At 48.5% G+C, this 12,688-nt stretch overlaps 1 protein-coding gene across 8 annotated transcripts in view; it reads right to left on the reverse strand.

Moving 5' to 3' along the window:
- Nucleotides 1–12,614, reverse strand: part of DNM1 (dynamin 1) — a 59,723-nt gene extending 47,109 nt beyond the window's left edge. For all 8 annotated transcript variants that reach the window (XR_014887245.1, XR_014887244.1, XR_014887247.1 and 5 more), the window contains exon 1: nucleotides 12,454–12,614. Coding sequence is in view for 5 of the 8 variants with exons in the window: in XM_085239204.1 (XP_085095330.1) it covers nucleotides 12,454–12,614 (161 nt within the window). In the remaining 3 variants the exon portion in view is untranslated. The remainder of the gene's footprint in view (nucleotides 1–12,453) is intronic.
- Between the last annotated feature and the right edge of the window lie 74 nt (nucleotides 12,615–12,688).

Below are 12,688 nucleotides of genomic sequence, written 5' to 3' on the forward strand. Positions count from 1 at the left end.
CCCTTGCCACCCCCTGCCTCCCTCCATCCCTTCCAGAGGACATCAAATTCAGTTTCTCTGGCTTATCTGACTGCACACACCAGTTCCCAAGAGTCACTGCAATTACTGCCTTTTTCATTCACTGCTTTCCACATCTCCTTCCCCTGCATTTCACTCAGTCCCTCTCCCGCCTGACTCCCCACAGGTCTCTGAAAGCAGTGGGATAAGAATGTTTTTCTATTGTTTATTTTCATTTGAATCCTTTGGGCTGATTTCTGTTTCGCTTTGCTAGCTTTGGAGAACATCAAGATTTGGAGAACAGCTGAATGCATTATGTTGAGTCACGGCTGCACCACAGCCTCTGTGCACAAGCCGTGCTCTCATCGAGCTATGGAGCTTCATGGCAGCACTCTCACATGGCAACAGACACCCACAGAGTCAGTACTCCTACAGCCCAGGTGCTCCGCTTTCCTTTGATACCCTATGGGACCACTGAGCGGGCAGCACAGCCAACAGACAGCCCAGGGATTGCTGCTGCGTGCCTGAAGTGATTCCAAGGAGGCCCAAATACCGTAGCTTTATGGTAAAGGTCAACAGCAGGATCCAGCCCTGCTTTTCAGATGCACTGTGTGTTTTAAGATAACCTGAAGGAAAGGCAGAGGTGTTGCAACATTCTTCTGATGAATCCGTAGGGAAAAAAAACAACAACAACAACAAAGAACAAGGGTTAACACATTTGATCAGCTCTCTAGTTCTGCTACAAAGCACAAACCAAGGATTTGTGACACTATTGCCACAGCTCGGTTTATGTAATGTATAATAAAGTCCCCTTGCATCATGAGGTGACAGAAGCCGAGCAGACAGTTTTTCTGTTGCAGAAGGTCATGCTGCTCCTGCACCCTATCTGTAAGAGGGGAGAAAGCACACAAAGAAGGGAACTCCTTGGGAGGAGGCTCAATTGCACACAGACATCACCATTTTGCCAGTTTTCCACTGAGTGCTTTCTTCCTACCTAAAATCTAAGCTTTCCCTTTCAAGAGTCATCACTGGGGCCTAGATGGGCAAATACTTTCAGAAGATGGGATTTCAAGCAGCACTTGAAGCCTCTGTCAGAAAGATCAACTTCTTGTCCTTGCAGACACCACAAATAGCTTCCAGCTTTTGCTAGAAATGCACACCTAGATGGAGTGGTAAAGCAGGAGCACAGTTCATCACCTTTGCCATCTTAATTGGAAGAAAATCTGTGCAGGATATGTATTCACAGCTGTGTATGCTGGAATGCAGGCTTCCTTTCCAGCTATTAGTGACCAAGGTCAATTCTTTACTACCAAGTACCATGGAGGGCTGTGACCCAGGGAGTCCTGGCATGCAATTGCAGAGCCTTGTGTTATTCCTGCAGAGGAAGCCTGCAGTGGGAACAGATTGGATCCACGTGCTTCTGCCTGCTTGTGATCCCAGACTAGATAGATAATCCCTTCATGGGCTGCTGCTCTACAATTGCAGTGCAGCAGCCAATCCAATCTGAGAGCCAAAATCAGGCCCAGGGGGATAATTCCCCTCCTACTTCCCAACAACACGGTGAAATCTACTTGTTTCCATAGAAACAAATCAGTTTTTATGTCCACACGCTCCTGACTCCCTCACTGCCATGCATCAGCCCTGAGCTGCTGAGGCTGACAGATTTCATACAAGTGTCTACAGCCACAGGCCAAGAGCTCGCAGGAGAAACAAGGGGTATTCCTACAGCATACAAAACCCATCTCACCCGAAACATCATTTGCTTCAGTTCCTCTCCGCTGGGAAAGAATTAATGAGTAATATCCTTCCCCTCCTCCATTTTGAGGGCTGACTTATCTGCCAGAACCCTCCCTGCCATGATGGGTTAGCTCAGAGCATGAGGGGGAACGAAACACAGATGGGAAAGGAAGGCAGGACATTCCAACACCTCAGGTGCACTCGTGAACCAATTTCCTCTTCGTATTTTTGCAGGTAGCAGCCGTAAAGGGATTTTCTTGTTCAGAGGCTCTGCATTTTACTGAGGAGGATTATTTAGAGAGTGGTACAGCCTATGGTGCAATGACTGGTCTCAAAAAGTCACTGCCCATTATAGCAAATGCCGCAGTGACTGTCAGCTGCAGCAGACTGAAGGGAAGAGTCCTAAGAAGCTGCAGAATCACAGCACTGCTGCTGTGTGGCTTCCCCTGGGATCTTTTGGGTAATAGAAAATGAAGTCCTGGATCTTGCATGCCGCCTTGGGATATTCAAGGTGAAGAATAACACAGCACTGATTCTACGTGACAGTATCAGGAACTCAAGGGAAAAAGCAGCCCAGCACATCCGGAGTGGATGTGGCAGCAAGAATTATGCATTCGTGGAAACCACAGCTTTGATTTCAAGGATGAGAATCCCACCAGGAAGAAAACAAAGCTCATTTCACCGTAGGGCTCTGCATCTTCAGTTCATTTAAGAGCAAGAAGTCAACCCAGCCGCCCTGCAACAGCATCCAGGGGGAACAGCACCTACTGCACTGCCTGGGTGCAGGACTCCACGGACAAAGGAAATCCAGCACAGAATGCCATGCTCTCCGTCCCAGCAGCTGCAAAACAGACTTTGTATGCCTTGATGATTTTTCTCCATCATCATATGGAAGTGAGTTTATCTTTTAGTCCCACTTAAGCATACAAATACTGGAAAAAAGTCACAGACAATATATTCTGCTATACATACAGCTTCACCTGCAGGGCATAATAACATTATAACATAACAGCCCTGCAAGTTTCAGACAGCAGCCTTCAAGAGGACAGTTCTAGTCATTAATACCCTAAAAAAAAAAAAAAAAAAAACAACTCAGCTCAGTCCCAGTTGTAGAAAAGAAATCCAGTTTTTACAGCCACAAAAGGTAAACCCATGACCCAGCATCTTTGCTCGTCTCCTCAAGCTGCACTGATCTGTCATAATTCTGCAGTAGTATTGCTCTGCTTTGGCACAAACAAATTTACTGACAAATCCTGGCTTTGCCCTAACAGGACAGTGGCAGCCCTTTAAAACACAGCCTGTACAGCACCTGCAATTTGAGCAGAGCGGAAACAAAGGAACAAGCTATACAATAAAACTCTGGGACAGGAATGATGAACTGACGGGAAAGCACAGACACTACAACACACTAGGATTAACAGATGCTAAAACTGATGAGCAACACATTAACCTTTCTATTTCTCCACCACCAGTGTGTCTTAATCTGCCCTAGCTCTCCAGAGTTCTGCAGCAAAGGCTGTCCTGTGCTGGGGATCACCAGCAGTCCATGCAGAAATAACCAATATTGATGCTATACCCCACATGGAGATTCCTGATATAAAGAAGCTTATCCTCCTTGTTGCCTTTCTCTCCTCCACAGAAGAAAACTGGTGCAATGACAGATTCAAAGACACCACAGGTTCATAGTAAGTGTCATCTTAGATTTCTTGTCAAAACTCTTTCACCTCTGGCGTCCTGGTATTTGCTGCAAGGAGAACAAATATAGCTCAAGGCATGTTCCGTCACTGCAGCATGACACTTCCTCCACTCCCAGACAGTCTCCTCAGAGCCTGAACGCCACAAAAGGCAGAAAGAACTGAAAAGGTTCATTGGAAGAGGCAGAAATACTCTGAGCCCACTATTAAGAACTCACAGAAGCTGGATGAGGAAGGAGGTGGCATTTCAAGCCCTGCTGTACCATCGCTGTCCAGATATAGGTGGTGGATGAATACCATTGGATGCATATACCCCGAGAATTTACCTTGCAGAGGTAAGAGTGCTGTGAGCAGGGAGGCTGGTTCCCTGCTGGTGGGTCAGGCAGGGAGGGCAGTTCTGCACAGTAACTGCATGATTCAGCCCTAACACATCCTGGCCAAGGTGCACAGCCACCCTGCAGAGGGAATTTAAGATGCCAATGCGTACCTCTGCTGTGTGGAGAAGTATGCAGGAACAGTGCCAAGTTCCTTGCTATGCACTGCACCTCTGCAGTTTCAGATATAATTAGGATCACCCTGGCTGGAAACATGCTGCAGAGATGCTACTTCTTAAGCCCTTGAAGAAAAATTAGTAGACTGATTGTTACCACCGCCAGTGCAGAAGCATTAATTTCTGCTTTAAAAACCACTGAAGACATCTCCATTTCCAAGCTACACAAAACACAAAAGTGGGATCAAGTAGAGGAACTCCTAGGAACCCATATACCAAACCAAAGCAGCAGAGCCCAGATGGTGGAAATGCACTGCCTGCCTCCTAATTGCTGTGCTGATGCAGAAGATGTAACCCTGAGCTTCAGCACTGGAGCTGCAGCATCAGCTTTGCAGAGGATGTTCTGCAACTTTTGTGTACGTTGGTCCCCTGCCTGCCTCGAGCTGTACCACTGCTGCAGCAGACCTCACAAGACCATCACCATGCTCAGGCAATTCCCAGCTATTCACAGAGGAGCTTCTATTAAAAGTAAAAGCACAATCAGCTTAAGAAATATCCAGAGATTACTCTAGAGATCACAGCAGCCAGAAAGAGAGAAAAATCTAACGTGCTCCATCCCCACTCAGAGCAGTGTGTGTTCAGAGTAAACCACAGGCAAGTCAGTGGAGCCAAATATCACCATTAAAAATAGGAGTTAGAGCTTTGTTTTCTGCTTAATTCTGAGCTAACAGGCCATCAGATACTCTCCTTCACTGATGGAGAACCATTCCTGTGCTGGTGAGCAGGCAGCAAATGGACAGTTATTATAAGCCTCTGCTCATAGAGCTCTGTAATTACTCAGATGACAAAGCTCCCAGAGTTGCAGTGGGCTGCTGATTTTTGTCAGAGCCCTGAGCCAGATCCTACCAAATATACTCTGCCTTTACACATGTGAGAGTGACAGGAATGCAAAGAGGAGAAGCAAAACAAAGACTTGTTCAAAGGTTCTGCCTTTAGGTATCTCTTCTTTGTGCTAAGAAATTCAGTACAGCCTCCCCCAGCCCTGCATCTCTAATCTCAAAAAAGTTGTTTTTCTAATGATCTCCAGGGTAAGTTGACTCTGCTGTAAAAATGCTTGCAGATGTTGAGAATGTACAAAATTCTCTGTAGAATTCTGCCTAGCAATGCTTTCAGAGCCCAAATGGAACTGAAAAACTATTCTGAAACATGGCTGCAGTTTACACACTTTTTTTTTTATATAGGATTACATCAACACTGCCTGGATCTTCAGCCAAAATCCACAGCAGCATCAGTTTAATATCTGCTCAGTCCTTTCCCAGGCATCCCAGGTACTGTGCTGGCCACTCTTACACCAAGGGAGTTTCACAAACAAGATGACAGTCCTAGCACAGCCAGGCAGGATCTCCACAATCCTCCTGCTTGCTCTGGCAGTATTAACTCTTCACCCTTCAACACAGCTGCAACAACACAACCTGAAGCCATAAGAAACAGGAAACGGAGTGTTAAAGGGGACTGCTGAGGCAATAAATTATTAAAATAGTATTTTCACCCCCCGAGACTTGAATTCAATTCCTGTTTCAGTCGAGTGAGGAACTGGTTTTATTCCAAGCTTCACTCTGAATAATTTTTTATGGCTGCAGTACAAGTATTTTAACAGAGCTTATAGCCCTGTTATAGGGACATAAGCCTTGGTTTTCAGAAAGGGAAGGCCCACATCTGACAAATGCAGGCCTTACAGAAGCTTTGGAATTCTTTAGCTCTATCTCCTGAAGTACTCCAGGAAACAACGTCCTTTTCTTTAAAGGATACCCACAAGCATCCCTGAAATGGATGTTTTCAATACAAAATCTGCACTGCTCTTCTGTCAGCTTAATCACTGTGCCCAGGGCTCTAAGAAAAGCCACACGAGTCATAAGACTGCAGAAAAGTGGCAGAAGTTGGCAAGTTGGCTTCCAGTCAGCAAAACAGTTTGAGAAGCTTGCACAATGCCCGCATCCAACGTGTGTTATGCTGAACTGCAGGAAGCTGCTGAGCAGGGTCCAAAACACCATCTCACCTCTGTTTGGTCCCAGCTGGGTCTGCCAGAGCTCTGTGAACATCCAACACTCAGATCAGAGATTTCAGGCTCAGGGATCATTCATCTTGTGCTGAGCCATGAAGGCAAGGAAAGCAGTTACCTGTAGCAGCCAGCACCAGCCCAGGAGCCAGGACAAGCCTGAAGGTCACACAGGAAGCAGCTGTCAGTAACTTAACTGCCCTGATCTGTGACATTGTCCCATCTATACAAGAGCATCATTTATCCTTCTAAAGCATGTATTATGCTTATTATTGGGTAACTTGGAGCTTGGTCAGGTGATACCTCATTGCTTCCTGCAGTCCCTGAAAGGAGGTGGTGGTCAATCTCTGCTCCTCATCCCATTGCTATTACGTAGGAGCAGAGAAGGATAATATAAACAGAATTTTGGAGCTTTTCAGAACGAGCCCGACCTGCTCCAGACCTGACCAGACCACCCGAGTGCTTCAGGTCTCCAGGCCCAAAGCTCTGGGTTCATCCCCCTGGACCATGATGGGCACTGCAGAGCTTCAGAGAGGCTCTGATGCAGGGCAGCTGACAGGACAGCTGGCAGAGGAAGTGAGATCCACACTGCAACACGCATGGAAATGCAGCTCAAGAAGTCCACAGCTCTCCAACCAAAGCACCTCAAAGTCTACACTCAAGTGTAGTGCTGCCAGCCAGTCTAGTGCAGCGTATCAGTGCTTTTAAGCAATCCCAACTCCTCACACCCAGCAAGCATGCTGCCAGCTTCTGCAGAGCCTCCTCAGCCTCCAAAGATGCTCGGTACCAAACAGCACATGAGGTGCACCAACTGCAAAGGCCCCGCACACCACTGCTGTGGGGAAGGCACGGCTCATCACGCACTGCTGCATCATCATCACAGAGTTTCCATTTATTGCTAAGAAAAACTGCTTGCTTCTTGTTGTTAACCTTCTCTGGTGTCATTTCTAGTGTCCATTAATGATAAGTGCACATGATGTGACCGAGACCAACAGCCTCTAAGGAAGGTACCCACGATCAGCACCCAGACCCCAGCACTGCAGCACAGCTCTGACCTCAGGCCAGCCAGGCCCATCTGTCATCAGATCTGAAATCAGAAATAATTCAGCTCAAGACTAATGAGAAATTGTCCCACCAGTGCGCTGTTTCCTTGCTATGCATGATTTTCTTCTTCTTGGCAGATTTCATTTTAGCCTTCCTCCCAGCCAGCAGTACTCTGACTCATATGGTTACGGATCTGTGAGTCCAAGGAGGAAAGCATTACACCCAAAATTGTTTTTCTTTTTTCTCAGTGACATATTAATAGGGTTTGCTGTGCATATTGCCAGTAGGCTTCTTGTCGCAGATGCCACCTCAAAAACAACTTTACATTGGGCAATACAGGCTGAGCTCCACATGCTTTGAGGCGATTGCCCACCACCCCTTGTCACTGTTTTGTTTTTGCCACTCAAGTACATGGTCTGAAACAAAAACTGGAGGATTGGTTCACATGGGTGGAGTCCTCATGGGTTTGCTCCTAATAAATCTGCTGCTCAGTGCATCATAACAAGTTTCACCCCTCAAGCCAGAACACAGCAAGAGCTACATTTCCTTGATTAAATTCTGCTTTGTCATCTACTTCTTCAGTTTCCCTACAAAAAGAGTTCATCTTAAATATGCTAAGAAGTCTTCACTCCAGCATTTTTACTCGCTCTTGGATAGGCAGGCTGGAACTTGAAGCACAAAGAAGCAATGTTGAGTAATTCACATGGCCAGGAAGGGGACCAGCTTCCTGCCTTAGAATAACATTTTCAGAAGGTGCCTCAGATACAGCACTGCAGACAGACTCCCACACCTTCTATTTAAGTACAGTGGAGTTCTGTCTTCTCAGAGGCACTGGGGAAGGTGGGTTCAAGGCCTTCACTTGGCATCCCCAGCGAGGTATTGATCTGTGGCTACAAGAAACAATCAGCAGCCTTCAAAAACAAAATTTGTCTTCAGCACGCTTTTGTTTGTTTACAACTGAAAAGCTGTAATAACGTAAGCACATGGAGTTTTGAAAAACAACAACAGCTATAGCACGGGGGAATGCTTCGAGGAGTTTCCCCCCACTGGTTTTGCAGACTGCTATCAGCTCTGTGCCACAGCATACTGTTTATAGAGCAAGCACAAAAGACACCATTTACCCATCTCAAATCACCACAAGGACTAATGCTCAAAAAGCTCCAAAACCCCCAACAGGAGGGTAACTGTGATAACAAGGGAAAGCTCACTCTAGCACAGAAGCTGTTCTCCCAACCTGCCAGCTCCCAGGTGACAGATTCCTGCCACTTTCACACACCAGTAGGTCCCAGCAAGCCCCACCTGGCATGACATGAGCATCACCTTCCAAATTAGGTACAGCTGGTTTCCTCTTTGCTGTGTGAACAGTCTGAAACATGCTATAAGCTTCTCTTTTCCTAGAAAATCTAAGGCTAGTGGCAGTTATCAGAAATACGAGGTCACTACTGAGGAGATAAGATGAACAGGCAGGCAGCAAGATCTGCAGAGAGCATCTAGCTGCTGCAGGAAGCAGAAAAGATATTAGACCTGTATTCACTTGAACCAACCTCTGCATGACTAACAGAAGCATTCAGAGGACAAATACAGGCACTGTTGCACCTACAAACTTACAAAGATTCAGGCATTCTTTTTTCTTCTGACAGCAACCCATCTTATGTTCTGTTTTAACTTAATTACTCCTCCTAATGATTCTCCTCCTCCAAGTGTTCACTAGAAGCTATATAGATTTCTCCGAAGCTAGAATAATTTATCTTGTGGTCTATTGTAACACATTATCCACTCTCTCACAGCACTCCACGCTTTTTTCTTCCTTCTAATTAACGCTGGATGAAAAGAGGTACTTTCTTCACTAAGGACTAAAGGTTGCTGCCATTTGAAGGTCCATCATTCAACCATGATGCATTTCCCTGAACAGCAGAGTCCTACTCCTGGCTCTTGCACCATGCTCTGCAGCTCTGAATAAGTCATTTTCCAAGAAATGCCTATGGTTTTAACTTGCAAATAGGCAACAGCATTTGTCCAGCTCACAGATCATACAATAATTACATGTGTCTTGCAATTAGTCTCTCTGCCAGCACTCTGGCAGTGCTGCCTTTTTCCTGGTCTTTTATCCAATATTACAGAACACCTTTCCAGCGCTGAAGTCTGTGGTACAGGAGAGACAGGGCTAGCTCAACACAGCTGAGTTTTAGGTCCTGACCTGCCTCCAATTTGCTTCCAGGCAATTTACAACCATCAGTTAATTCAGCAGAGCCTGGTGGCTCTAGGTATTTGGTTAGGGATATAAATGACTGCAAGAGAGAAGGATGGTTCTGAGGTGAATGCTCAGGTCTGGGATCAAATAAATGCCAATTCAGTTCCCACAGCGTTGGCACTGCTTGGCTCCCTTCATCAGAAACATGATGTTTCACCTCCGTTCAAGTCCTTCCACCCACTCTTCCCAGCTCACAGTCACAGCCTTCCCCTCGGCCCCCTTCAGCCATCTGTTCTGCAGAAGTCAGAGGTGCCTTGTTCTCCCCCCAGGGAGCGGCAGGAAGGCACCAACACCATAAGCATGGACTCAGTGACCCTCTGAGGTCTCTTCCAATGCGAATTATCCTCTGAGCCCATAACCACAGCAGCAGCAAATGCCTAGAGATGACCAGATTAACCTTCCTACCAGTTTTGAGGCCCAGGATAAACCAGTCTGCAAACAGACGTGTCACCTGGCTGGCTTCTGCACAGCTTCTCTTGTCTCTTCAGTGATTTTAACACCATCAGCTGCTACAGCAGCCACCATGCTGAGTCCCCGGCAGCAAAAGCACACATAGCTGCCTTGTCGACATCTGGTATTATAAATACAGGCTCTGCACTGTTGGATAATCCGTTAACAGCAGAATAAGTGACACTGAAGGAGTAATTAGCAGCAACTAAGAAGCCTTTACGTGCAGGAAGAAAAAAAGATATTTGTTTGGGAAGACACATAAGTAAACACCAATTGCAGTCAGCATCGCTACTCTGTGCTTTGAGGCTTTTAGTATGTGTGAGATTCAGCAGCAGCCCTGGGCTGAAGTTCTGCACGGCCAGAGCCTGGGGCTGGCAGTGGGACCAGCAGGCTGTCCTACCGCATGAACACAACTTGATAATTTGGAAGGAGTTTCACAGGTATGGATGGGAAAGCCAGCCCTGCAGGAACCTGCAGCCCCTCTGCTGAAACATCTCTACCAAGCACATCATGCAGTCCAACTACATGAGGTCTCCATGCACTCTGAGCAACTCATCAGCACCCTTAATCCACGAGCAGTGAGCAGCTGCTGCACCACCATCCCAGCGGCAGGCTGGAGATGTGACATATGCCACAGCCACACTAACAATGACATTTGTACAGCAGGCCATGGTTTCTCCTCACACCCCTATCACAATCACAATGAGGAGCCATGCTTATTCTACTCTTTCGTCGCTTCTTATAGTGATTTTCAACCCCTACACAAAACAACAACATGATGTATTACAGCAGGGTCCCAGTGCTATTTTAGCAGGTTTGGGTTTTGCAGCATATACATATATTCTGTGCAAGATGTCTCTTGTTACCACTCTGTAACCCAGCCAGCACTCAATGGTATCAAATGGAAAAGGGCCACCTCCCATTGACACGTTTTCCATTTCCAGCCCAATTATTTCCTTTACATACTTCTCTACAGACAGCTTCACACAGCTCCTGCTCTGGGGACCCACCATTACCTAAAAGCCATCATAGCTCACTGCTGGAGGGACTGATGGGACACCGAGGTCACACGTTCTCCCAGGAATCATCCACAAAATGGAAAACAATTTCATTGTTCTGACCTCCAGCAGGCAGACACTCCCCAGTTCCCATTGGTCCCAGAGGAGATGACCAAGACCCCATTATGTTTTCTCAATTTAAAGAAAGGGGCAGCCCAACCACTATCCCTCATCAAACCCTCCTCTGGTCCAGCAGCCATCCATTACACATTACAGCACTGCAGCACTGCCTGCACAGATCCTCTAAAAAGGATTTACGAGGTCAGGCTGCCAGTACTTAGAAAGCATGAAAACAGCAGAGCCAACAGGTGAACCCACTCTGCTTGTCACATTCAGGGGACCCCTCTTCCCCTTCAGTAAGCTGTGGGGCTGCAAGTCTTCCTCTTTGTGGGTAGGAACTTTTATTTTCTTGTGGGTCAGTGGACAAAAAGGTGGATCCTAGCTGATGACCTGAGACTCAGTGAAATGTGTTTACACAATGCCCTTCCCCTGCACGACTCCCATCATCTCTGGGGAATACTGCGTAGATTGGTGGACGCCTGCCAGAAAGGATCCCAAATGCTGGATGTGTTTCTGTATTTTAAAGAAATCTTGCTCCAGCTGTGCTTTGTCTGAGCCAGATACAATCCTGTGCCTTCTGCCCAGGGGATGCAGCACTGTTCGAAGCAGAGGAAGAGAATTTGGGGTGCTTGCAGGTAAACAAACAACTCGTACACACTGCAGACCTTCCCAGCAGCAGAAGAGCTTCACAAGCCATTCTGTATTGTATGTTTAAGCAGAAAGAGTGGGGGTGGGAGAACAGCATCTCAGACATTGTCATAAATACAGCTTTCTGATAAAGAAAAGCCCACGTAAGCATCTGAGCAGGTATCACAGTAGCTGCTGCTTTCAGACAAGGCAACAGCAAGCTGCCTACAGCATCACAAAATATCTTGATAGCTAAACCTGCATAGGGCTGAATGCAATTAATTAAAGAGGTCAGCACAGCTGAGGAACAACCCCTCCCCAGGTGTTGTGTGTCTGTGCTGGAGCGGATCACCGCACTGCCATTGACTCAAGTTGCAGATGATGAATGCGAAGGTCACATGAAGGGAAGGCAGCGGTGCATCGCCTGCCACAAAATGGTAGCAGCAGGGATGCGGGCGCAGGGGAGGGAGAGCCCCGTCCTTCCCGCAGCTCCAGACGCGGCACCCATCGCCACGAAGGGGTTGGAACACGGAGCACACTGACCCTCAGCCTCACGCACACCCGACCGGGGAAGGGGGGGATGCTTCGGAGCCGCTCTGCCCCGTTACGTAACGGGGGCTCCCACCAGCCCCGAGCTGCGGCAATGCTGGGGGCTCCGCCGCGGTTCCCTCCCCCTCCTCGCACCGCAGCGCCCCGCACTGCGCGCACCCCGCGGCTCTGCCTCTGCACCGCGCCGTGCGTGCGCTGCACCACCCGTGCGCCCAACGGCTCCGCCGCGTGCAGCCGGCAGCTCCGCGCCCGTGCACCGCTCAACGCACGCCTCGCATCTCTCGCGCACCCGGCGGCTTCTCTCGCGCCGCCCGCACCGCGCACCCCGCGGCTCTGCCGCACGCGCCGCGCTCTCCGCGCCCCGCACCGCCCGCGTCCCCCGCGGCTCCGCTCGCGCCCCGCACCGCCCGTGACGCCCCGCAGCCCTCCCCGCCCCGTACCTCCCGACGAAATTCTCCAGCACCGAGCTCTTGCCGGCGCTCTGCCCCCCGACCACGGCGATCTGCGGCAGGTCGAGGTTAGCGTTCTGCCCGATGGCGGCGAAGGCGTCCTGCAGCCGGTTGACCAGCGGGATCAGATCCTCCATCCCGCGGTTCCCCATGGCGGCGGCGCGGCTCCTCGCTCCCGCTGACCTCCCGCTTCGGCTCTAACAGCGGCGGGTACCGACCCCTTCCC

Source organism: Meleagris gallopavo, chromosome 19 (genome assembly GCF_905368555.1).
Source record: "Meleagris gallopavo chromosome 19, MGAL_WU_HG_1.1, whole genome shotgun sequence".
NCBI lineage: Eukaryota > Metazoa > Chordata > Aves > Galliformes > Phasianidae > Meleagris > Meleagris gallopavo.